Source organism: Calonectris borealis, chromosome 3, assembly GCF_964195595.1.
Source record: "Calonectris borealis chromosome 3, bCalBor7.hap1.2, whole genome shotgun sequence".
Lineage (NCBI taxonomy): Eukaryota > Metazoa > Chordata > Aves > Procellariiformes > Procellariidae > Calonectris > Calonectris borealis.
In genome coordinates this window covers 77835137-77862086 of record NC_134314.1, presented here as the reverse complement: position 1 = coordinate 77862086, position 26950 = coordinate 77835137, and the positions used below count along the sequence as shown (strand labels likewise).

General features: G+C 40.9%; 1 protein-coding gene and 1 long non-coding RNA gene across 25 annotated transcripts in view; one reads left to right on the top strand and one right to left on the bottom strand.

Moving 5' to 3' along the window:
• QKI (QKI, KH domain containing RNA binding) overlaps positions 1-6827 on the bottom strand; it is a 165804-nt gene extending 158977 nt beyond the window's left edge. For 3 of the 20 annotated variants that reach the window (XM_075146301.1, XM_075146296.1, XM_075146299.1), the window contains exon 1: positions 6042-6825. In XM_075146301.1, the coding sequence (XP_075002402.1) occupies positions 6042-6183 (142 nt within the window). In that variant the 5' untranslated portion in view covers positions 6184-6825. Of the gene's footprint in view, positions 1-6041 lie in introns of all 20 variants that reach the window. The other 17 variants (XM_075146293.1, XM_075146295.1, XM_075146300.1 and 14 more) reach the window with 11 other exon arrangements.
• Positions 6828-7387: 560 nt separating this feature from the next.
• On the top strand, positions 7388-26457 carry LOC142080594 (uncharacterized). Of its 5 annotated transcripts, XR_012673056.1 has the most exons (6): positions 7388-7525; positions 8022-8172; positions 9266-9401; positions 10747-13508; positions 21443-21583; positions 24451-26457. It is a non-coding gene; the product is annotated as an uncharacterized LOC142080594 (long non-coding RNA). The 5 variants fall into 5 exon arrangements; XR_012673055.1 differs by lacking the exon at positions 24451-26457 and having other exon boundaries at positions 21443-24355; XR_012673053.1 differs by lacking the exons at positions 21443-21583; positions 24451-26457 and adding an exon at positions 14076-20445.
• Positions 26458-26950: the final 493 nt, after the last annotated feature.

Here is a 26950-nt window from a genome sequence, read left to right as displayed (position 1 = left end):
GATATCTGCATTAGTATGCATTCTCCAAAAAGAAGAGCATTTTAAGGTTACAGATGGTAATTAAAGACAATTCAAATTTCTACCGAAGTCTACATAATTCAAATCATTTTAAGTATCCCACTTCTGATTTGGCATTCTTTAGTGTTCTCAGAGGAAGAAAGTTTTAATTTAAGAAGGACTGAAACAGATAAACTGGTCAAAAAAGTTACTGAACTACAAAAGTAACCATTCGTTTCATATCCAGCCTTCTCTTCACACGCACAGCGTTCGTTGAACACCAGCAACTTTTTTCTGACTTGACCTTTTTTCTTTTGATTCATGTAGACTTCATTTTCATAATTAAGACATCCTAAGTGCTCTCTCAAAATCTCTGAAGTGTTTCTCAATTGTTGGTTGTTGTTTTGGGTTTTTTTCACCTTACTATAATATTAACCAACAGGCCTTCAGTTTTTCCTTTGTGCGCTATGAAAACATCATGTGCCACTCCCTAATCTAATTGGCGCTTGGTCAGTTGTTTCTAACCATAGAAGAGATTTTTATATGACACTAGTTACTTTGGAAACTATTGCATACAATTTCAGATGAGGAAAATGCAACTCAATTCCAACCTTAAGGAACAATAACACTAAACAAAAATGATCAAAAAGAATTTAAACAGGTCTCTCCCAATTTAAAGACAAATAAATCAGCAGCTCTTATACAGAACTAAGTCTACTATGGTTACTCTTACTTAAAAAACCCTCTGATGACAGACATTTTAATACTGAATTATTGGTAAGCAACAGCGAACAAACTACTTTCAAAACATGAGCTTAAAAGAACTGCTTTACTAACTTAAAACTTCTATCAGTCAAAACAACACCCACCTTTTTAAGTTATATGCCAGGTGACTGCAATCCTATAAATGTTGCAGATGCAGCTCCAAAAATAACTTCTTTTTAAAAGAACTGAACAGTTGCGGGGGGGGGGGGGGGGGGGGGGGGGGGGGTTGGGGATAAAGGTTTAGCTTTTCCCCAAGCTAAAAATACATAAACTTTTTTTTAAGTGCAATGGAGCTTTGGTTTTGACATTATAAGAGGCTGCCAAGGAATGACAAAAAAAAAAAAAACCCACACCTCAGAACAACTCTTAAGAAGTTTTTGAACACACAAGTTCTAGAAGCTTTACAACCTCGTTATTATGAGACCATAATAAATTAGAAAAATGCCTCAGATCATTATCTTAAGATTTAGAGATGATTAAAGAACCAGATTCAAAAGAGCACTACTGATAAATAGTGCACAAACAATACTCAATGCTCTTGTCGCATGCTGTTTTGTACAGTTTTAACATTACAACTCAACGTTTAAAAATTAGTCTGAGACTCTATGGGCAAACACCTACCATAAGGCCTTTATCCTAAAGAATATTCATCTCTTAACTTTGCATTAAGAGGCATGGTTTGTAACGAAATAATGGGTTTTTACTGCAAGATCTGATACAACTGAGAAACAGACATGCTGATGCGGCCAATGCCCCTTCACCAAATCTGACAAGTCAGCAAAACCCTAGCTAAGCACAGGCTACGTTTACATAATCACAAACAATAAGGTCATGTACAAAAGTAACCAGATAACTTCTCAGGGACAACTTATTTACACCACCAGAACACAGTTCTTCAGTCCTGACTCATACAAACATTTTGGTTAAGACAATAAGACTGACATAAAAACTGCAGTTTTGGGCACTGGGCTCTGCAAGTTCACATGCACTTTTCTCAGTGAGCACAGTAAATGGAGAGAGCAACATCCAAGAAAAAATTACCCTCCTTAATCCCTACCTAGATGTTTTTTTACAGCTAGCTTTGTTACAACTGCTAGTCAGAAAGAGGCAGCCTATTTGACACAAAATTAGATTCATCTCCAAAAGCTAAATGCGTGGCTTAATTTACATTTAAAGGTAGACACACTTTTAAGTTTTCTTCAACAAAGTTTGACAGGAAGACAGAGTTTTTGAGGTACAACTTACAGAGGAAAAATGAATTCCTAAAAAAACCTGTGTCAATATGTTTTTAAAAAAAGTTCAGACCACAGGTTTGATCTGTGTACGTTCTGATCAGGTACAACATTCTGACCACTGACAGGTTCAAGAAAACAAAACGCAAATATAAAAATTACACTACTCAGATCTCAGTTTAGGCATATTTGTTCACAATCTGCTGAAAGAATAAAACTAAAGTACCTCGTTACTTAATAGGTCAGAGTGCAATTGCAGAGTGTGAAATGTCCGATTTATTAAAAAAATAATAGTGCAAGAAAAAAGGTACAACTTTATTCATTTTCCACAAAGGGGACCGTTAAAATATACAAGTTGTCAGAAAAAACAATCTAGGTTAGAATCATAAAAGTTAGAATCTGAGAAGCTGAAGCGCAAAAAAAAAAAAAAATATCAGGTCACATTTGATGGTGCAAACAATTACAGGAAATACAGCCTATTCCACATTCAGGAAGAGCCCTCTCTTCCCACAGGTTTGCACTAGTCTGATAAAAACAATCCAGCTTCCTAGTTATTATGATGTGCACTTTAAACATCCTTGTTAATCCACAAAAGCCTTATTTACACATAAGAAGTTGAAAGCACACATATGCAAAAATATCTGTAACCTAAACAAAACTATGACTTTCATATTTTATTATAAAGTAGTTCTTTTAAAAAAGAAAGTTTCCTCCATATACCTCTCACATTTAAGCTGATCTTCAAAACCAAATACCGTAAAGCAGAGACCATCTACTAAGTTAAGCACTAAAATTTTCAAAGATTAAACACTAGGATAGAGTTCAGAAAGGAAAATGTGTTTTGGATAATACACACAGCACAGAAACGGGCCAAAAAGAAGTAAATGTACATTCTGAAACCCAACCAGGTTAGATGTACTGTTCTTCATCTAAACCGACAGGTCCATTTCTATCTCTTGCTGCATACAATTACAAGTAGTAATCACAACAGAAGCCCATTTGAGTTTTGTTTTTAAATACTGGCATGTTAAAAAAAAAAAAAAAAAAAACCAAAACAAAAAACCACACAACACCCTAGCATTCCAGTAGAGAAAGCAATCCCATGTTTTATTTGTTTGAATTCTTAGGGTTGTGATTTTATTTCTTCAATTCGACCAGCACAAAATAAAAGAGAAAGGCTGATCGTAATATTGTTCTTCTCAAGCATAAACAAAACCTTCAGGAAAATGGTTGTATAGTAACTAAAAAGACCAAACCACCTACCCAAAGCACGAAACAAGGAAATGAAACGAAACGAAACTAGAGGAAGCAAACCAAATTGGGGGGGGGGGGGGGGGGGGGAGGTGGCAAAGAGGGAACTTGAACACTATAACTTTATTTTTAGATTATATATAAAAATCTAAATATACACACACCTGCCCCTAATATCTGGTATTCTCAAAGGTGCCATGAAACAACTGATGAAACCATTAAATACTACAATTTTAAGTAAGCGTTCTACATCTTGCAGACCTTTCTAGCAAACCTATAGTTTGCTATTGCTAAACCCTTCTGAAGGATGTCAGTGTGGCATATAGTTCAAGTTATTTAACACGGTGCCCCTTTGGTAACCAGGATAGGTGTTTTACAGAACAACAGTTGTTCCAACTTCTCAACTGTTCATTGCTATTGACTATTCCACCTATCTAATGCTGCGTCTAAGCATGCAATACATGTAAGTCCACGCAAATATATATACCTGCACAAATCCACAAGTATTTTGTCATTCTTTGGTATCTTCTAATAGACTTGTTAATTTCACTACTCGAGTCAGAAATGGTGTTCGGAGGCCAGACTCATGCCGCAGAAAAAAAACAACTGGCGCCCCTTAGTGTTCAAATTTTGAAGTCTTGAAGCAATTTACTAGATTTGCATGAAACATTTTTTTCAACATTCCAAAAAGTTTTCTGCCTCCACAATACTTCAACCCAATTGCCAACGTAAACAGGAAAAGCAGAAAAGCTTAAAGGGATAGCAGACTTCTTCCCGAGACTATTTAGAAACACAGATAGTATTTTATTTATTTTTCTTTTGAAGAAGAGTGTGAAGAATAGCTCCAACACAATCCTTAAACTTTTTCAGCAAGAGTCTCCACAGCCCTCATTTTGGAACTCCAATACTTCACAAAACAAATTTCCAGAGCTTTCAATATTTAAAAATATATCAAAAGATGTTAAGGATTTCAGACATTCCTTTTCATATGGGGAAATGTTTCTCTTTCTTTTGTTCTCTGACAACAACAACAAAAAAAAAAAAAAAAAAAAGGTTTTGGGCCTCCTCTGGCCAAATACATTAAGTTGAAGAGATTCAAGAATTTAAAAATCCGACATCAAGCCTCTGGAAGGCTCATCTGTGCTAAAAAGGAGTCTTCTCAGGCACGTTTCTTCTTGATGTTTATTGGAAATCTAACTATTCTGAAGAGGTGGTTTGCTGTGGTGACCAAGAACGTAAGTTTTAAAGAGTTTTACTTTTCACATCCGTATTTGCTCCAATATAAATTCAAACTTCACCAAGAGTCTTGAAAATAAAAATAGAAGCTCCCATTATATCGCTTCCCACAATTCATCTTTCAGTATTCTTCACTAGGTTTTTTTTTTTACTCCTCTATCATTTATTTAAGAAGGTAGCATTTTCTTGATATGCTATTTTTTGTTGTACTACAGTCACTATCTCATTTTTACAGTCTTGGGAGAGGGCGGGGAGTTGTCCTACCAAATATAACCAGCTCTTTTATCTTCCGAGGTCAACAACTTCCCAAACTTCTTTTAGCGAGGGGGAATACGTCCGCAAACAAGAATCCTAACTCGAAATCTCGAAATTCAGTATTTCATGCTAAGAATCCCAACAAGTTGAAACCGTATAAATAATTTATGGTTTTATCATATTCCACAAAGCTACCAAATATGATTAAACAAACAGGTCTCCCTAACTCTCCAGAAAGCCTACGCTTAAGGTGCTAAGAAAGGAAATGCTTTTGACAAGAAAAGCATTTATTTCTGAAATGCGGTAATTTGTAAGAACGCAACCTTAAAGGAAGCTATTTAGAAAAAAAAGGGGGGTGGGGGGGTAGGGGGTCAACCCACAGGAGCGGCCCCTCGCCCCTCCGAGGCAGGAGCGGGGTGCGGGGCTGGGGGCGGCAGCGGACATTTGGCAGGAGTAGACGAGGCAATTTCGTAATTTTTTTTTTTTCCTTCACTAAAGTCACACGTAGGAGTCTTTCAAGTTAGTTTCTTTAAAAGGTAAGGACAGCTGAAAGAAGAATTTGTTCGCTTCCCTTGCAATATAGGAAAATTATAATTAGTTTGTGGCCAGTTTGGGGTGGGGTAGAGCTGGAGCTGAAGAAAGAGCTCAGCCCCCTCCGCCTTAGTCATTCAAGTTCAAGCAGCTTCCAGAACAGCCAAATCTCGAAACCGAACACCCTCCCAGCCCTGCCCCCCCCGCCCCGGGCCTCCGGCCGGCCGAGGAGCGCTCCCCGAAGGCCGCCCCACAGGACCCCTCTCCCCGCCGCCGCGGGAGGGGAGCGCCGCGCCGCCAGCCAGCCTTCCCCCTCCTCCCTGCCTTCCCCCAGAGCGCATTCCTCAGCTCCTCTCCCCGCTCCCTCCCCTCCGCGCGGCAGTCACCCTTCCCCCGGTTTTAGGAGACGGTGAGGGGCAGGGAGAGAGAGAAAATAAGGGGGAGAAAAGCCCCAGGGGAGCGCGGGGACCTGCGCGGCCAGGGCTGCCTCTTCCCCCTCCCACTCGCTCACCGAGTCCCCCGGCACCGCACGGCGGCAGCCAGGGCGGGGAGAGCCCGCACTTCCCCTTTGTTTTCGGCTCTCCAGCCGGGGGCCGAGAGCGTGCGGAGAACAGCGGGGAGAGCGACACAGGCCCCGGGCTCCCCCCGCCACCCGGCCGGGGCTGGGGCGGGGGCCCGAGCGGGATCCCGGGAGCGGCGCGGAGGCCCGGGGAAGGGGGGAGGCAGGGCAGGGCGGCGGAGCGGGGGAGGGGGCGGCCAGGCGGGCGCTTTTACCTTCGTCCAGCAGCCTCTCGAGGTGGTTGAAGATCCCGCAGAAGTTGGGGAGGCTGCTCATCAGCTTCTTGTCGTTCATCAGCTGCATCAGGTAATCGGGGCTTGGCTTCGGCTTCTCCTTGGTTTCCATTTCCCCAACCATATTCCAAGCCCGCGCAGAGACGGCGAGCGCCCGCAGCAGCTCCGCCGAGCAACGCGACCGCGGCACGGGGCGCCCGGCTGGATCCGGGCGGGCAGGGAGGCGGTGGGGGAGGGGAGGGGGCGGGGAGGGGAGCTTCCCCGAGGAAGGAGGAGAAGGAGGAGGATTCAAATCCGGAGACAAACGCGGACCCGCCGCCGAGTCCGAGGGACCGACAGAAAGAGGAAACTCGGTAGAAACCCCCTTGCGGGCTGCGCCCTCCTCCCCGGGCACAAGGACCCGCCGCCGCCTCTCGGTGCCGCCGCCGCTTCCCTGCTCCGTGCGCCCTCGGCCGGCGCAGTCCTCGGCGTGTCCCCCCTCCTCCTCCTCCTCCTCCTCCTCCCGCGCACACACACGCTGAGCCCGGCTTCTCCTCTCGGCGCTGCCCCCTGTCTCCGCGGCGGGGGAGGGAGGGGACGAGCGGGGCGGGCGGGCGCTGCTGGCGCGGCTGCCGCTTCCGAGGAGCCGCCGCCGGTGTCTCTCCGCTGTTGCCGCCGCCGCCGCCGCTGTTGTTGCCGCCGCGCTGCGCCTGGCGCGTCCTCCTCTCCGCCTCCCGCCCGCCCGCCCGCCCGCCGCCGCTGCCTGTGGCTGGTGAGTCTCAGCCCCGCCGCCGCCTCCTCACTTCTCCTCAGTTCGCTCCGGAGTTCGCTTCAGTTCAGGCTGCGCTGGCAGCAGCAGCAGCAGCGGCGGCGGCAGGAGGAGGGGCGGGGGCCGGGCCCGCGGGGGTGGGGACATGCCGGGGGGCGGGCCCAGGGGCGGGGCGGCCGTTACTCGGCGGCCGGCGGCGGCAGCGCCGCTTGGCGGAGCCAGCTGTCGCTCCCTTTCCGCTCTGGGGGCCCGGGGCGGCGGCGGCGCAGCGGGGGGGGCGGGAAGGGGAGGGGGCGGCGCCGGGCCGAAGGGGGTTTTCTCCCCCCGACCACGCCCCCTCCGAGCGTCTGTGCGTGGACAGGCGGCGCAGGCGCGCAGCGTCGCGTGCGGCTCCCGCGCGCCTCCCCCCGCCCCGCGGAAACACGCGCGCGCACAGAACTCTTCTAAACAAAGTCGTGTTAGTTCACCCATTCCGCGCGTGGCGGGGGGGGCGGAGGCGGAGCAGGGTCACGTGCGCCCTCGGAGGCGGGGAGAGCCCTAGCGAGGCGCGCGTGCGTCCGCCCTGTACAACGTTGCCGCCGCTTCGCGCGGGCACGGTGTCGCGCGGCGGAGCGGGGAGAACCGAGTTGGGGGGGCGGTGGTTGGTGGCGCCGCGCATGCGCCCGCGGGTGGTGGGCGGTGCGGGTGGCGGAGCGGCGCGAGGAGCGATTTCTAACCGGTAGCGCGGCCGCGGGGGCAGGAGGAGAGCGCGGCGCGGGGTTGAGGCACCGGGGCCGGGGGAGCTCCCCGGTAGCGAGCCGTAACCGGCCCCGCGGGAGGGCAAGGAGAAGCGGGGGTGGCGGGAGCTGCTCTCCCTGCCGCCTTACCCCCGTCTGTCGGCCAGGCGGCACGAGCCCGCCTGCTGTGGGAGCGGTTTAACGGCCGCCTTCGGCCTCGGAGGGGCGCGGAGCGGGCCGCGGGCTTGCTGGTCCTGCCGGAGGAGACGTGCAGGCGGTGGCGGCCCAGCCTTACGCACACCCTTTCCCCCGCACGCCGGACCCCGGAGCAACGACGGCGGCCCCCGCCTGCGGCTGGCGCTGCGCAGCGCCGTGCCCCAGCCGGCCGGCCCGCCCGCCTCCGCGGCAGCCTGGGCTGGCCTCTGGGTCCCGGTCGCGGCGCTGCCTGCCTGCCCAAGCCCCGCTGGCAGGCAGTTAGACGCCCTTTTTTGCTTACAGGGCAGCGCCGTGTTTTGGCATCAGCCGCGACTTGTTTGACGGGTTTGGATGGGAGACGTGATGGGAGCAGCAGTATCCGGCAGCCAGAACCAAAATTAACGTGCTCCATCCACTGTAGCCGCAGAGGCAAAGCAGCGCGACGCGGTTGCTTGTACGTATTCCTTCTTCCCCACGCAGCTACTTGGTGATCGTGATTTTTATTACTTAAGATATCGTCAGAAAGCTTTGATGCAATTTTCAGTAGCTTGGTAGAGCTTATGTTACAAAGCTAGATAAAAATCGCTTCATGCTTCATTTAGTTCGCTGAAAACAGTCATTTCTAGTAGGACTAAGTATGAAGTCTAGCTATTGCTTGAAGTCCTGTAAAAATTCAAATGTATTTTCATACATAATGCACAGTATTTGAAGAAACCTTGAATATTAGGTTAATCGCAATGCACAATGCTTCCAAAACTAAAAAGAAGCACAGACACGTTGTCGTCTTGACAGGTGTACAATTTCATTGGGTATCGTCAAGCAGTGTTACTCTACTTTTCCTGAAAGATGTACGTTGACAAAAATGTAGAGAAATAATAGTAGTAAATAATAATAGTAAAAAATGCCTTGGATTATTGCATTCCTTCCAGTGTTTATTGGATTTTTTTGCCTTTAAACATGTAGAACTCATTATTTGGACATGAGAATTTTTATTTTATTTCAGGGTTTTGTTTACATTAAGTAAAAATTAACGGCTTATGTAAGATCCGTCAGATTTATTGCTTCCATCATTTTAAAAATGTATATTCAGCAAAAAAATATTATCTTTGTTATAAAAGACAGAGTAGCAATGTTACAAACCATTTTTTTTAATATAGATTCTTAGTCCATCAATAGCAGGCCCAAAGCACACTGCAGTATGGCTATGGATGATGAAACAATACAGTTTCTGTTTAGTAACAAGATTGTGTTTGCTCTTTTCCAACCTCGTTTTAAAATTGTGACAACCTAAAACACAACCTTACATGCTTAACAAAATTGCCATCCTTTTATTTATCTTGGATCACTCTGAAAGATGACGCGTTTTTGTAGCCCTTTATTTGCTAATTTTTAACCAGTGAGTGAAGGCTCTTTTTAACTCTGAGAAGACTTGGTATCGAATCCTTCAGTTTGATTAAGGGCATCCGTCAGACAGCAGGCTTTCATCTTAAAATTAGATGAACTTGGATAATGTTAGAATAATTGTCCTGGACTGCTGATTCTCACAGTAAAAATGTGGAGCACATGGAGACATTTTCAGCAGATTTGGTGCAGCTGTTCCCATACCACTTCATTTTTGCTTCCTGCACATAAAGTGCTTCCAGTGCTTGAATATCAGCAGACAAAACAAGCACACAATATAAGGTAAGAAATACCAGCACAAGTTGTTGTGCAGTAACTATCAGTTGTCTTCCCTACCAATAGGAACAATATAGCTTATCCTAAGCTAGTTTGCACTTATTTACTGGAGAATAAGATGGTGCACACTAGCAGTTACTGAGGAATCGCTCATGCAGTGCAGTGCCATGTTCAAGCTCTAGTTTACTCTGTTAATCTGAATTATTTTCTCAGTCTGAACAGTACAGAAATTGAGGTAAAGCTATGTGCTGAAGTTGCCTAAGTAATTAGTCATAAATGACTTAAGAAAAATTCTCATCCTTGGTTTTTCCATAAATACTTCAAGACTCAGAATTTAATTAATTGGAAAAATGCCCTTGGAAAAACTGAATGCTTTAACAAAATGTAGATAACTCACCATTAGTTTTAAATAAGCAAATCAGCATGATATCTTTCTTCATCAAGTATACAGTAAAAACAAAAAAGCTACCCAGGAGCCCTTCTTGGCATACCTTATATTCTTCTCTCTCCGTTTACCTTCCCACACTTCCACATCCCAAGAAGGGGTGTTTTAAGAGTGCCTGGGAGCTGAAAGTTGAATTAGTTCTGGTTAAAGGGCTGTGAGAAGGTATAGCTCCCATCAAGACTAGTGTGTCTACAACCTGATCTACAGAGGCACTAGAAGTACCCTTGCACTGTACTGAACTTTGCAGTTTTCCCATGGGGGAAGAAATGGCGGGGGGGGGGGGGGGGGAGGGGCGGGGTGGAGTGGACACAGGGCTGGGTAAACAGGTCCTGCAGGTAAGGGGGAGAGGTTGTGTGGTATTGTTGTCGGGGGTGGAGGGATGGGTGGTGTTTTGGTTGGTTTGTTTCAAGGTAACCAGATCCTGTGGTCATGTAAGGTTCCTTAGGTAACTACCCAATGCTTTAACTTCAGTCTGGACACAAGCAGAAGTCTGTATCTTTAACTCTTGTGTTTTCATCTAGGTAGCCCTTCGTGTATCATGTAACCTGTAGTGTTCTCCAACGGGTTCTCTTTTAAGGTGACGTTTTATTGCATTAATCTAATCTTGAAGTAAGAAAAAATTATGATAATGCAAGCAGCAGCCTCTGTATATTACAGTAAAGGCCTGCAATGATCATAAAAAGCAAATTCAATTACTGATATAATGTTCATAGCTGATAGCACCTCGGGAAATAGGAGAGCTGAACGCTGATGACTACTGGGAAACATACTCTTTTAGTTAAAATGTTGGCTGTTACTTCCAGCGTCTCTGACCAAATCATAGGCATATGCAGTTGGATGTCATCAGCCTTCTGCAACGCTATCTATAACGGGAAGATACCAATGTGCTATACTGCTCTTTTTTAGGGAAGGAAGCGATTCTGCACTTACCCATTACAGTCACTTGAGAAAAAAAATACGATGTTTGTACTAAAAATCTCAAGAACCAATTATATTGAAATTCTGTGATGTGTCTGACAATGAAAATGTATTTCCTGTGACGTTAAGCCAAACTGACAGGTAACTTTTCGAACAGAAGCCATAGTAGTGCATCATTCAAAATAATAAGCAGATGGCATAGGGTTCATAGTCTAAAAAGCGAAGAGTTTTAAAAAAAAAAGAAAGCCCATGTTCCAATGACCACCTCAGGTTCTTTCATTATTTATGCTAACACTTACCTGTTCACTCTGTATGCCAGGTTTATCCTATCTGTAGAATTGGATGCTTTATTCCAGTTTGAATGTTTCCTGATGCAGCAGAGAGTTGAAAATATGTCTTGACTTCTGTTTAAATCCCAGGATGAGCTTGATCCATTTAATATAGATAACACATATAGATTGTAACACATTTCCGAGTGCTGTGTGTAATCTTGGAAGAGATAATGTCTAAATTTGTCCACTACTGATGCTAAGGGATTGCTGAAAAAGTGGAAGATACAGGTTTTAAGCACACCTTGGTCTGTAAGGATTCAGATTTGTATCTTCTATATTTAAGGTACTTCAAGCTGTATGACAACTGTGAAGAAGGGTGTAGTAACCCACAGTGTTACTCCTGTTAGAACTGGCCATTCCTCAGGTTGGAATAAAGGAGCCTGAAGAAGAGCTATCTTTGTGATTCATCCACTTATGTAAGAGTAGGAAGAGCTGCATTTTCACTGTTCCTGTGGTTGTGTGTTAATTATGCAGTCATTAAGTTGAGGAGAAAAGAAAATGCTGTGTCAAACAAAAAAGTATTTTCCACCTTTGACCTAAATCTTGTACCTGGCAGTTTTCTTGGTAAGGTACGTATTCCATATACCTTAAGTTACTGTGATAGGATACTGTTACACAGATAGGATGGAGGGACCTAAATTCTGCTTCATAAAATATTAAGCATTTTGTTTTAACTCTCAGTAGTTAGAATTATAGAGTACTTTGGGTTGGAAGGGACCTTTGAAGGTCATCTAGTCCAACTCCCCTGCAATGACCACGGACATCTTCAACTAGATCAGGTTGCTCAGAGCCCCGTCCAACCTGACCTTGAACACTTCTGGTGATGGGGCATCGACAACTTTTCTGGGCAAGCTGTTGCAGTGTTTCACCACCCTCATGTTAGGGAAGGCAGGGGAATCTCTGTGTTGTGCTTCACCTTATTTAAGTACCAAATAGCCATGGTTATGCATGGAGAAGATGTAAATCAATATATAGTAGAAAGTGTTACATCAATGTTCAAGATTGCCGTAGATTAATCACCTATTAGATTATATTTTTCTTTAAGTAGATAATTTCCATGGGTATAGAATGTACATGCTGTTTCTTTATGTACTACTATGTAGACTTTTCTCCAGAAAAGATAGCATTCTAGCAATGAGAAAATGTGTGTCTGTCTAGAGAGGGTGGTAGTTCTGCTAGGTTCCTGAGAAATCTCTGTGCATTAAAAACAAAGTTTAGATTGGTTTCATTTCACATTCTTCAGTAGGAGATCAAAATGAATCTCATGTATGCCAGTTTTATTATAATGTTGCTGAGAAAGGCAGAAAACTGTGAAAAGGAGGGAAAAAAAAAGCAATCTGAGAAAGCATAGAAGAGAAAAAATTACCAGTAATTAGGGAGAGAAAACTAAATCGAGGTACTACATTCTAAACATAAAATTTACCTACTTTATCATCTCGTTCATAACAGCACTTAAATTTAAAAGCTGGGGGAAAACAGCTAATTATTCACAGAACATACTTAAATTGTGCATTTTGAAGGTATGTTTTACCTCTAAGCTCATAAACTTCCCTACATCTTGTAATTTATAAACACTTGCATTGTTTTTGTGCATTTTACTGTTGGATCATCAATATTCTTCCTAGCTCACTAAAAGAAGCCAAATAATCTCTTGAAATACACCGTGCACATTTCCAGTGTTTCTAATCCCATGCACAGTCCAACAGCTTCAGTTAGTGTGCTAACTACATTTCCCATCTGTACAGTCACAAAAATACTACCTTAGCTATACAGCTCTGGGCTTGCATAGGGGAGAATTTCAAATGGCGTCTGGCCTGTCCCTTGCAGAGAACTCATGTACGGAAACGCTGTGTGAGGCAGCCTGTGCCATGCGTTGCAGAAGTGGGAGTAGCAGTGAGTGTGTATTACTGTAACTGCTGCCTAACTCTGTGGAGGCACTGAATTGACGATTGCTAAATATAATATATCTGTCATTGGAGTCCAGCTAACACAAATTCTAGTTTAAAAGACTACAGTGTTAGGATATCTGGAAACTAAGAATACTAAGAGCTCTTAGCCGTTATTTCAGACATACCTGTTTTGTTTTTTACCTTCTATCCAATTTGCACTAGATATCTAACCTTAAAACTGTCCAGGATAACATTCTGCATTTTAATCGATGCAGTCATCTCGACTACAGTAGTGCCCTCAGCAGCTTTTTTTATTTGCTACATGTAACTAAAAATACAATGTTGAAAGACCTATTTCTGTGTAAGATATGTAATCAAAAGTATTTTTACTTTTCATCATAGTGAGAAGTGTTTTCCCCTTCACTATAGGATTAAAAAAAAAAAAAAAGGAAACAAAGTTCATGTCAGGGAAATTTGCAAATTTATTTTGACAACCACAGTGGCAAAGAGCTGACAGCTAAAGAAACTGGTAAGTTCTGTTTTTCAGGTGCACCATCTTTTGGTAAAATACCATAGTATATTGGTTACTGTTGAATATAAATGAAATGCTTTCAGCCTTAACTTTGTAAATAGATTTAAATTGATCATTCTTCTCAATTACTATTAAAACCAAGTAGAGCTTGGAATGTAATTGATGCAGTAATTTAACTTTCCTTTTAACATATCTGAAATACAAATGTATATGTATATTGACTGTCCTGGTTTCGGCTGGGATAGAGAGGGATTGCTAGTGGTGTGTTGCTTATGCTTCTTAATGTTCGGTACACAAAGAGCAGCAGTTCTTGCTCAAGGAGCTTATATTTAACTGGGCAGAAAACATCTAAACAAATTATAAGAAAACTTTGCATTTTTTAAAACCTTCTGGTAATGAGCAGGAAACTTCTGTATTGGCTGGACCTTCTGATAAAATGTAATTAATCAGTCTGAAAATTAGAATCTTATTTTTTACTAGAAATCTTTTTTTCCCACTGAAAAGACTTTATATATTCCAAGTCTTTATTAAATACAATCCTTTTTTATGTATTTAATGGTGAAGGGAAGTATCTGGAGTTACAAAGCTGTGAGGAAAGAAAGGGACCAAGCAATAAGAATCTTAAAAGCTGCTGGAGGCGAGACAGAATTGTTCAACAGTGTTGAGCATCCAAAGCAAAGGACAGAGAGCAGTGCTACAGTGGTTGTTGATTTCCCACACAAAGACCGTTGTGCTTCTGTGCTATAGTATACTCAGAAGCTTGCTCTCTGCTTTATCTGTTCGTGGGTATTATTTGTGCCTTTTCTCTAAAAGGAAACAGAAGTGTTCAATCTCTTAATATTTTTATGGTCCTTTTTCACATTAGGAAGCCTAAACCTTGTTTTATTTGTGGATGACTTACGGTCTCCCATTTGTTTCTCCTACCCACAGACTTTCTGTTGTGTGGGAGGTCTTTCCTGGAATATAGTAGCCACATACGTTGTAGTTATGATACACCCCAGAGCCCATTTCAGAGTTTTCTACTCTTCAGAAGCTATGAAACACTTTGTAGTAAAGTACTTCAAGTTGCTTGGATGAAAACTATTACAAAAGTAGAGAGAATTATTGCTTAAGCACTTGGATTGGATCGATTCAGGATTTCCTCATAGTAACAGGAAGCATCCCAAATCTCGAGCCATCTTTGTTGGCATTTGTAGGCTGGTGTATCCTAAGTCCCTATTTGACTGTCACTGGAGCTCAAAGGACAAGTAACAAACAGTGAAACATGACTCTTGGGCTCAAAGCCAAAAGGTGAACAGTTCCGGGTTGTTAGCTGATCTAGGAGATCTGACTCATTTTGAGCTACAGTCACTTCACACAAGATCATATAATCTGACGATTATTTAAAATTAGTTCATTGCTTGATTACAGGAATTCTTTGTTTCAAGTTTATAAGCACAAGAAGGCGTGGGATTCACTTGCCTTATGGTATTCCACTTGAGTCTCCAGAAGGTCACTTTCCTCTCATAATTCCTGTATCACATCTGCCAGCTCTGTGCAGATGTCTCTTACACCTTTTGGATGTCTGGAGTGGCCACTGCGAGCTGTTGAACGGTCAGCTGAATCTCACTGTAAGCATGCAGAAACGCTTTTCTATTAACCACGTTTGCTCTCAGAATAGTCTGAACAGCAGCTTGGGTTCAGGATTTTAGCAACAGCTCAGTTACTCTGTTGAAGGTAATGCGGTCATTCCCTAGCTTTGGTTTTCAGAACCAAACGTGTTAGTATTTTACATTCATAAAGTCATTGTGTTGGATAGACCACAGAGTAGAAGGGCAAGGGGGTAGCCTGAAAAGTTCACTATGGTGTAGAGGCAAAATGGACTAATCATGCAGATGTAGATACAGTGGTCTGATTAAAAAAATCACTGCAGCTAAATTTGAAGTGTCTAGAAATTGCACTTTACCCTGCTGGCCACCTCTCAAATTCTCTTAACTTTTAATTATTCTTCTTAGTTTGAAATGTTTCATATTTGGTCTCCATTTGTGACTGAAATTTAGGGAAGGGAAACACAACACATTTCCTGTATATTCAAATTACTTTTGTACAGATCCAGTTCACATGAGTCTAGATATTCCTGTTCACTTAGAACATGAGAAGTTTCTATGTACATGTTACAGCTTTTCTTATAACTTAGAGAAAGTGGGCTTAAAAACTTCTATAATAGGCAGCTTTATAGAATGGAATTTATCATATCATTCATAAATAAAGATGATCACTGAAATCTTAACATCTCTTATGGTATTGTATTTGTTTAAAAAATATATATTTGAAAGTGTCATGGGCAGTTTTCTTCACCTTTTGTGTGAAGAAAGGTGTTTACATAACTTGTCAAACTAAAAAGGAAAGGTTATTACACTTATGTTGATCACAGGTTTTAGGTTTTACAAAACAGGTGTGATAGTTGTCTCTGTTTTTAGCACACACACACCCAAATCAGCTTAAGGAGCAGAGAAATGCAAAAATAAGTTTCCCAGAGAGTATACTCTGCTACCCAGTTTGCGTAACAGACAGTATTGTTACGTATTAAAAAATATTTAGTCTGATCTGACAGTATGCTCAAAAAACAACAGGTTGTGGCAGGAACTATAAAGAAAACACTACTTGAGGCAAGGCAGGAAAAAAGTTATCTTGAATTTTTGTAATTCTGTTTTGATTAAAGACTGTCAGCATGAAAACAGGTATTAAGTAATCCAAATTAGGCAGCCTTCCTTCTTCCCACCCTAGAAAGGTCTGGAAAGCCCCTGTTATTTGGGAAGCTGGCAAACCACTTCTCTGTTAGAGGTGGAGAGGAGGCACTGCTGGACTTAAAGCATTTCCCCATCTCTAGAATTTTTCTACTTGGTTTTAAAAAATTCATGACATAGCCAATCAGATGGCCAATTTTCATGCCAGAAGAAGGTCTTCCCCTTAGCAAGTCAATTAAAGTATACATCCATACCTTAGTTTTCCTTCCAGGTAGTCTATTTACAGCTATTCATCTGATTTTCATTACTAGAGGCATAATTGATCTTTTGTTCCATTTTGAAGTTCATATGCACCTGTCTTACAGGTTAGTAGTGAAATCAATTATACCTCTGGCTATGGATATATCTTGGTACTTCATTAGAAGTTTGTCAGAGTAGGTGGAGTCCTTTGTGTTGGATTGACAGCAGGTGATTAGTGGGGGAGTCATAGCAGTGTATGCACAGCTTGCAGGCTCAGGCTTGTACCTGATGGTGCATTGATATGTTCACTGTTTTGCTCCAGGAATAGGGCTTTGGGGAGGTCTGGTAACAAAAGACAAAAACCAACCAACCAAACAGAAAAAACCCCACAGCTGAGTTCATTTAGGGAGGAGACTGAAATATAGAGAGTAATTTGAAAAAAATATACTTGGACTTTTCTGTTGTCACAAGTACAAAATAGTAGATTAGCAATGTAGTAAGGTAAGTGAATATTACAAATATATTATGTGACTAAAATGACTGTTTTGCATGCAGTATTGATGTCATTCTCCTGTTGTATCTTCATATACTTGATGTAGAGCTTGATGAATTGAGTGAGTTACATTATTTCATTCTAACTTTGTCCTCACAACAACCAAAAAACTGCAGTCTTTTGGCTGCTTATGGTCAAGAATTCTGTTACGTGTGAAAACATTATTTGTGTCTAATTACAGACTTCACTGTTTAGTGGCCTTTGTGCCCTTCTGGCTGAAAAAGATACCTAAGCACTCCCTAAGCAGTCGGGAGATTACAAGTCATTGTATGTAGGTAGTGTGATGTAAACCTTCAAAATTAGTTTGATCTCAGATCATGAAATAAAAATTAAATAATTATTTAATATATTGCAATGTTCCCTCATTTTTAAAAATAAAAATACGAAAAAATTTGCAGAATTCCATGTGCGAGGTTGGACTAGATGATCTCAAGAGGTCCCTTCCAACCTAAATGATTCTGTGACTCTGTTCAATTATGAAAATACATTAAATACCAGATTTTATTGGTGGTGGGTTTTTTTGTATCTGTAATTTTGGACTTTTTGACAGTGTTGTTTGTTAGAAATAGCGGAGGTTTTATATATAAATCTATACAGCACTAGATCCAAATTGTATAGTTTTGTAGCTGTACAGCAGATAATAATAAGCTACATTGTGATCTCATTGCCCCTCATTAATTATCAAATTACCTAAAATTGCTTTTCATATAACCTACTCGTCCTTTTATGTAAATGTTTTAAGTTTGTATGTCAGTGTGCGGACCACAAACGAGTAGAGAAGCATTTAGAGAAATCTCTCCAGCTTCCGAAATACAAAGTATTTTGCTTCTCCTCTCGAAAAATTACACGATAGAACAAAACTAGGAAGAAAGCACGCACATCCCTTGCAACATTGTCTTTGCAAAGCTAGTCTGTTGGGTCATGCGCAGAGAACAGCCAAGCAGTGAGACTGAGATTGTATTGACAAGAACAAGATGAATGGCCCCCTGGAGACTACTGGGTTTGTATGCTCGTTTCCACCACCTTTTCATCCTTTTGTAGCCCCTTCCACTTCATATGCAGATTAACTCAAACCAAGTCCTCACTAAATACTCTTTTTCACTTTAGTTTTGGAAGGTAGATGGAGGATCTAAATATTTATGAGGCTTTTTTCCTCTGGTTTATGATGCACTCTTGTTGAATGTTGAGGAATTACGTTAATGAATGCATGCCTGCACACACAGACACAGAAACCAGGCAAAGGAAAAAAAAACACACAAAGCGTTGTCAGCTCTAATGTCGGCACTTACTAAACAGTTCCCATGAAAAAAAAAGGCAAAGAGATTTAAAATCTGTTGCCAGGAGAAAAATAAATTGTATGGCTGAGCACAAAAGAAAGAACAAAGTTTCATCTTTGCTTTCCTCAGCTGCAAATGTAACTCTTGTTTCAGCTCTGAATAAATTCAAAATAAAACATGTTAATTGAAAAATGAAAGCTTGTCTAAAAAGTCTTAGCTGGATTTGTGTTTCCAGTAATGAAGAAACGGCAAAGCTTCAGTCCTGTACAAGTTTCCTTTAACATCAGTAGTAATAAACGTGATACGTATTTTTTTTGTATGATACAAGGAGCAGTTAAGTATAATTTAATTTGAGTTACAAGTCAAATAATTAAATGAAACTGGTTTTGCTATGATTTTGCTAACTTCAGTACATTTATTAGGAGGGTTAGATTTTTATGAGACTGACAGGTTTTCTGGAAACTAAACTGACTTTTTTAAATTAAATACATAGAATATACTGAGATTATCGCTAGATACTAGAATATTAATTTATTTTCAGTTCAGAACTGTAACTTAAGGAATATGCTTTTTATAGATGAAAGACTATATTGCATTAAAATACTAGAACTGAAATATGGGTATATTAATTTTTTTAATACTACGTTGTCAAGAAGAGTCATTTCTTCAACCTTTAATCATCTCTACCTTCCTTCTACCCCATTTTATTCTCTGATGCACACATAGCTGTGGCAGACAGGGCCCTAACTCATACAAGTGGGACAGTAAATTCTTTCACATTCATGAACCAGAACATGAGATCTTAAAATGTGCTTTTGTGCTATCATTTAAAAACTTACTGAAGCAACTGCAGAATGTTAACTCTTAGCTCTTCAAGTGCAATGGTATTTCACTGTCTAGGCTATGTTTTTCATATTTATAATATGCCTATCTGAATTTCATAAAACATTGCCCTAATAAATATGTTCATGTTTTTATTGTACTTTGTTTTCAAGGTATTCAATTTCATATGTAATTAAATTCAATAAAGCCATCTACATTTCATTTAGTCTAAAGTTACTGTTTATGATCTTCAAATACTGACTTTGCTATTTTCAGTTACTTTGCCTGTGATACTCAACGGTTAAGTGAAACAAATTTTGCTTAGCAGATCCCAAGACACTAAAGTTGTATACAACCTAATAAAAAAATTAGTATTTGACAACTGAAATTGCATCATGTTTGTTTAGTCTTTCATCCTTTAACCTGCATCTTCTCCCCATTTTTTTTTTCCCCTATAAATCTACATTGCCAGTTGTGACCACAGATAGAATATTAGGTATTGTTGAAGTACTTAAACCCCTTAAACTTAAAAGTGATCAAAAAATCTCAGTTTTGTCTCTTAACTGGGGAGATTTCAAATTTACCTGGACTTGTCTGTCCTGGGGAAATTGAAGCACTTATGTGGAATCTTAGTGAAACTTATTTGCACATCTGTATAATGACTTGCCTCTTTTTTCTGTGGGTGGATTTTCAGGGAGAGGAAGGAGGACTTCCTTATATATATACATGTACAGGACACAGTGGATTAATAGGTGAATGAGGAAGATGCATCAAGCTGGTAAATGTTGGAAGAGCAGCAGGGAGATGAGATACTTGAATAAGCTTTGAAGAAGGAGGAATTGGAAGCAAGAGACAGAAAAGCTGGGGAAAAACACTGAAGAGTGATGTGGTGGTAGAGGCAGATGTAGCGGAAAGTTTTTATATGGAGAACAGTAAGGAAAGACCAAAGTTGAGAGGGTCCTTGGCTTGAGTAGGGGGGGGTTGGCTCCCTTTAAGCTATTAACTTAGAGAGAGGAGGAAAGAAGTGGCACACAAGCCAAGGCCATTCAAAGTAGTTTTCTGGGGTAAGAAAGGTGGACAAACTATAGGCCTAAGTCAGGGAGCAGGTATGTCAGAGTACTGTAAAAGGCCTTCATTTATTACACCAGGGAAGTACTCCCCCCCCCAAAAAAAAACAACCCAAAATCCCAAAAGCCAAAGAGGTTGTAGCCCACAGGAGTGCCATATTAATGGTGAGGAAAGCAATTATCTGTACTTTGCCCAAAAGAAAATGGCACAGGAAAATACAAAAATTTACAAAGATAGCAAGCCTGAGCTAGACATCATACATATGTGCCCATCAGCTGCATCTCAGTCCAGCACACTGACACTAAGGACAAGCCGCCTTCTCCAGTCGCAGAAGTTTATCTAGAAACTAGGGATCCGTGTGAGGAGCCAGAAAGTCCTGTCTAGGCCAACGGGACTTCTGGCCTGTGTATTAGCTAGCTCACATTCTTTAAATAGAATATAGGACATAAGCTAGTTACCTAAGCTGAGCACTTATTTTTTTCCTCTGAAACCCATTTGCATCCACAGATTTCTAACCCATTTGAATAAAGTCTGCTTCCAGAAGATAAAAATGCACAAACGCAATTGCACAAATAAAACAGTAATGCTTTCAGTGGATTCTTAAAGGCAAGACCACAAACCTACCTAGTGATCTCTGCCTCATGAAGTTTTGCTTCAAAAATCATCACAGGTAGGAGCACATTCTTCACTCTCCTGACTCAGAGAGTCCTACAATGCATTCAGACTTCAGGTCCCAGTGCAAAATCCTAATTCCTGGAGAAAAAAAGAAAAAAATAGGTCATGGAACTGATTATAGGGACCCAAATCACAGTGCTCTCAGGATTACCAAAAGGTTAAGCTTTACAACAATAGAAACTCCCCTTTAGTTGTTTGCTAGGTGAAGAACTCACTTCACATTTTTTACTATTTTCCATTGTCTGAAGAGTTTTGCTCAAATTCAGAAGTCACAAGATGTGTAAGGATTAAAAAAAGAAAAAAAACACCCCACACACAAAACCCACACACCACTGGAAATTGCAGGTAAGTTCTCTCAACACTCATCTTTTGTGGTGAACACTACAAATGAGCAATCTTCCTTTTTCCTAAGGCTGATTCTGAAGCATTGTCACATTTTATCTGAATGCAGTGGGGTGCAGCCATGTGTTTTTAAGAAAGTACTTTCTTGAGTCCGCTTAATCTTTAGGCTGGAATTTTTTCAAATGGATTCCTGCATAAATTTACCTTTTTTTTTTTTCTTCCCAAAAGAAATCTCCTACAGCTGAATCACAGGACTCTAAAGGGAATCTGCCACTGCCTACGCTATAAGAAGTCTAGCTGTTTCCCTACTAGCGTAACAGTCATCTCACAGATGGAAGGTGTATCTCCATGGATGGCACGGAACTGAAAGTAAATCTGAAAGGCAATTCATTTTTTTTGTGAGTTTGATGTACATGCTTACAGTATTCCTCTTCGGTGCCTAAACAATTGATTTAGGTGTATAACATCAAAATTGTCTGTCTTGTTCTGTACTCACAGATGCCTCAATTTCTGCTGATAGGTAGACCTAGAGCTCCTAGCAGACAGAAAGCCTACAAAGTGCTGAAGCCACAATTACCAAAGTGCTTAGAGGTCTAGCATAAGATGTCCTAAGACAAATTTCGCAAAAGACATTCTCCCCTAACATAAAAAAAAAAAAAAAAAAGGTGAGTTTGTTCAACATCTCTGAGAATATCAACATAGCAGGTGTACAAATTTTCTCAAGTTATTATGGGTGATGCACGCTTTTTTCTTATCGTCTCATACGTAAGCAATGTTCAGATTCATAGGTCAGATTCATGAGCATAGTTCTATTAGGACTCCCTGCAGATCTAGTTTCCAGAAATATCCTTCAGACACCTAATCTTCATGAATTAATTGATGAAGAAACCTGAGCCTACTTCTAGACACAAAGATGTGTTACCTTAGGTACAGAACTCCTCTAAGGGTTGAGTGTTGTAACAGCAAGGCTGCGAGATGCTGGTGGAGCAAAACAGAACATCATTCCTCTCTCTTACACAAATCAACTCCAGATTTCTTCACAAATCATCAAGAGGTTTGCGGTTGTTCTCCCAGGCAAGCTGCTTCCAATATCAACAGTGGCCACTTAGGAAGAAGAAAAGTGGATTTGGGAGAGTTTTCCTCTCCAAGCACAGTATTTTTCTTACCCTGCTTTATCCCGTTTGAATTTCTCCACGTAAAGGGAGAAGGGCAGAAGAACAGACTTCTGTGTGGTAACTGTTTTCTTACCTGTTATTTTTGCCAGCAGAATCTGCACACTTTATAAATACAAAGTGATTATTTGAAAGGCAAAAGATAGAGGCAAAACTTGCAGACTTACTTGAAAAAGAATACAGAATAAACTAATATAGAGCCTATACTGTTACTTCAAGAGTACATGTTCCCTATATCAGAACATGATAATTGGCACCATTCCATTTCTGCCATTTTTTAAGCAATAACCATTGCTAATTTGTTTGTCCAGGATTTTCTTCAGCAAAGTGTGAGAATTTTTGTTTTAAGAACTGTTGACTATCAGGAATTAGATCAATGAAGGAAGCTTACAGAAACCTCAAGCATCATTCCTTCCTAAAGATCATTTCGTGTTCCTAAACTGTGTGAACTGAATTTGTTCACCAAGTGTAATTCCACCAAATGTCAATGCTCATAAGTTGAGTACTAATTACATGATCTAATTTTGGACCGTTCTAAAAGTTTATTTCTGAATCAGTTATCTTTTGCTTTCTTTAATTTGTCATCTTGGTTTTCACAAAAAAAAAAAAAAAGTCAAATCTGGGAATAAATTGATTAACATTTTGTGATATTTGTCTGAGGAAAATAAAAGGGTTTGTTTTGTTCTTTAAACACTGCCTTAGTCATTTTACCAGGGTGACTTTTAAGAATAATGTCATATAAATGAGGGTAATGATCTAGAAAGGCACTGGAATGAGACAAAAGGAATCTGGATTTAATGACAGTTTTTGGTACAGATTTTCTGGCTGCACCTCTTCTAAAAAGTTAAACAAACAGGACCAGGACCCAACTGTGACTGTAAGGCCAGGCACCCTGGGCTGGCCGTATTCACACTGTTAAGATTTCATCCAACACAACGTGGTCACCTATCGAACTGTGCCCAGGAGGTCTTTGGGAAAGTGCTAGGGGGGAAAAACTGTCCCCAGGGATGCTCTGACTCTTGAACAGCTCTGAGACCTGGACGCGCTCCCTGGCACTGCTTAATTTCTCAGCGCAGACGTAATCCCCGTGTGACTTTGAGCAGAGCATGGGATTGTTCTATTGTTAAGTGCCCCCATTAGTGGGGAATAACTATTTTTCCTTTCTTCCTCTTCTATCATCTGCTACGTCTATTTGGATTATGGTAACACTGGCAAAAGTCCTCTCTTTCTGTTATGTGTAAACCATCTATTACAGTAAGGTCATAGCTTTAATTTAAAGTTATTACACAGTACACTAATTAGAGTAGCAACAGAAAGATTGCCAAAAATTTAGAAGAGCCTGATAAAAGGAAATCTTCGGTTCCCCACACAAATATGTATGTATTTCTATAAATGTGAATGTGTAAATATGTTAATACATAGTAGTGTGTGTATATATATACACACATACTAAGTAGTGTGTGTATATATATATTTAAATATACCGTGCAAAGGAGTTCTGCATCCCTCTGCCAGCAGAATTAAGATAACAATCTATTACACAGCTATTTGACAGAAATGTTATAGTTAGTTAGATAAACTTAATCTTGCATCATGAATGACTCTTCTAAAAACTTAGACACATTTCCACATAGGCATATATGACATTTCTCTCAAACCTGACAGTGTTTCACAGAGGAAATAGTAATAGCTAGTCTCTTTCTGTTAATCTTTTAAATTATATCTTTTAAGATCTGGTTACATACCATATCATTTAAATTATAGCATGGAAAAAACTATTTATGAAGGATGAAGCTAACCGCAGAGATGAGGGATGGCACAAGAAAAGTAGAACCCAAGCACAGAACAGGTGTTTTAATGGCTACATACTTGAGACTAAATTTCTTTCTAACAGTGGTAGCTGTACATGAAACAAGAAAGGTAGTAAAGAAAACAGCAAAGGACAACAGTAACTGCACAAAGTGGGACCTTGCACAACAATAAAAACAAAAAAAGCAAGCTTGTAAATTGGAAACTTTAAACCAGGAATTCAGAAACCTATAAATCTTTTTTCTTTTCTTCCAGTAATCAGAGTTCCAAGTAAAATTGGGTGAAATATCCAAGAAATAAGCAAAATAGCTGTCTAATCACACTTCAAAACAGCAATCTACAAATACTTCGGACTTGCTCTGGGTTTACTAGCACATGGAAGCTCCATCAAGAATGTGTATTTAGTACCAGCTGCCAACATTTCCAGGGTCAAATGTATTGAATAAATACTATAGTGTGTGTCAGAACTTCCTCAAGCGATGGTAAATGATGTGACTTTGCAAACTCATACAGCACATCCTCCCTTAGTCCAGGGAAAGAAAAAAAAAAAGTAATGGAGCCAAGCACTTATTAAGGCCCTTCAGACCTGATTAAAGTCAAATTGCAGGAAATGTTTACTTTAATATAAAATATGCACAGCAACACAACCTTAATTAGACACACACGTCTCTCAGGATATCAATAAATGTTTCTTTTTTGATAACTCCGATTTAATAGACTGTAATAACAGGGGAATGTTTCTGAAACATCATTTAAGGAAGTGGGAGAAATAAACAAACTCGAATATTTAAACCTCCACACCAGTTAGCAGACCATTCTTTTAAAAAAAAATCTGAATTTCAAATTTATTTAGCTTCAGCCAAACACAATAAAGGCTTTGGTTTTAGAATATCTCATTTTGAAACTTGAGAAACAGGTTCTGGGCGTCAGTATCTTCATTCACAGAAGGCTGTGTAAACAGCAAAACGTGTCCGATGCTTGAGGTCTTAGCAGCAAATTAGGAAATAAATTTGAAGACAGACCTCCCCATCTGAAGGTTTTTTGTCTGTTTGTTCTACCTTTGCATGAAGCAGACATTGAGAGGTCAGAAGTGGGATCTCTTGTGTTGTGCTGCTACCTGGTAACAGCAGGGTGTTCAGCTTAACCATGCGAGTCCTCGGCTGGGTTAGCACCTCACGAACCCTTGAAGCAAGCGATATATGGCATGCACTTTTAGCGATTCCAAGCAAGGTCTTCTGTGTTCGTTCACAGAAGTACTTGCACTCCCTTTTTGGCCGTTTACACCACAGAAAAGCTTTTGCTTAAAACTGCCATGAACAAAGCTCCAATCTCTCTTCTCATAAAGGTTTCTGTTCCAGTTCAGACATGGAGCTTTTGATTTGTGTTGAACAGTGGGCTGCTGGTTGTATTTCAGAGGTGATGACAGAAGGAAAAGCTATCGCAAACAGAGACCTGCTAGAAGAAATGAGGACCCAATGTGTCTGCGAGCACAGGAGAAGGGAGGTTTTGTGTCTGGGGCCAGTAACAGGTGTGAAATACTGGCCTGATCCTTAAAGCTCACCTCATGCCATAACTGTTCCGTGGACAAGCCCAGGGCCGCAGGACGAGTACATCTGTTTACTCTGAGATGATGTTCTTGCCAGCAAGGAAGAGTAGAATGAGCAGTCCTGAACGCAACCCATGAAAACGCTTACCGTACCGATATTGTTTGATTTTCTCAAAATGGTTTCCTGAGTATTGGTGGGCTCTGCTTTTTCCTGTGTGAAAGTGAACGGCCTCAGTTATTGTGCTGTCATGGGATGTGAAGCAAACAATTACATTTGTTCAGGTTCTTGTAATTCAGGAGTAAGAATATTTGAGCATAAAGTCAATAGTGGATTTACTCTGCAGTCAGTTCATAAAACCGGCTAACACTGTTCTTTAAAGTAGTGGGAAGATTCAAGCCCACCTGACATCAATGGATATTTTGGTTCACTGATGCCAGGATTTCATCCCTAATTTTCCAGAACAATGATTAAAATTACAATATCCTTTTGAAAGGGGCTTTTCTTAAAAAAGAAGAAAAAAAAAATCTTTTTAATGCCAAAGACAGTATTTGAAAGGTTTTAAAATTGTCTCATATAAATGGTGGTTGACCTGTACAATAAAAATGAGACATTTAATCTGTATTATTGTTTCTGTTACATCAGATATTTAAACACGCTGAAATAAAAGACCACAGAATAAACAGCAATAGAAAACATGGAACCTAAAACACCAGAAAACTTCACAATATCATTAACTGCAAATAAACTGAGTTTCAAACTCAGCATTTTGTATTTCTTCATGACATGACTAGCTTTTTAGAGAGACATAAAATCAAAAGCACAAAACACTTCTTTAAAAGTGTACATACATGCAGGTACGAGCTGGGACACTCAAACTTATGAAAGAAGTGAATTGAAATTTTTGTGTGTCACTACATTACTGGCTATACCACATTGAGGAAAAACCTGCATTTTAGCAATGGTTTTGCTACATTAAAATCAATGGAACTGCCCAGGCTGTCAATGTACACTCAGTGGAAGAGGATGGATACTGCACAATGTCCTACTAGGTAACCTCTTTTAAAAAATTTGGATGTGGTGCTGGGCTATGTGCGTATTTCCCTTCAGTCCACTAGAACACAGAAGTGGCCAATGGTTAAAAAAAGGCCTTTGCCGAAGGGGGGTGGGGGAAGAAAAGGGCTGTAACTTGGGTGCTTCTCACTCCTGGT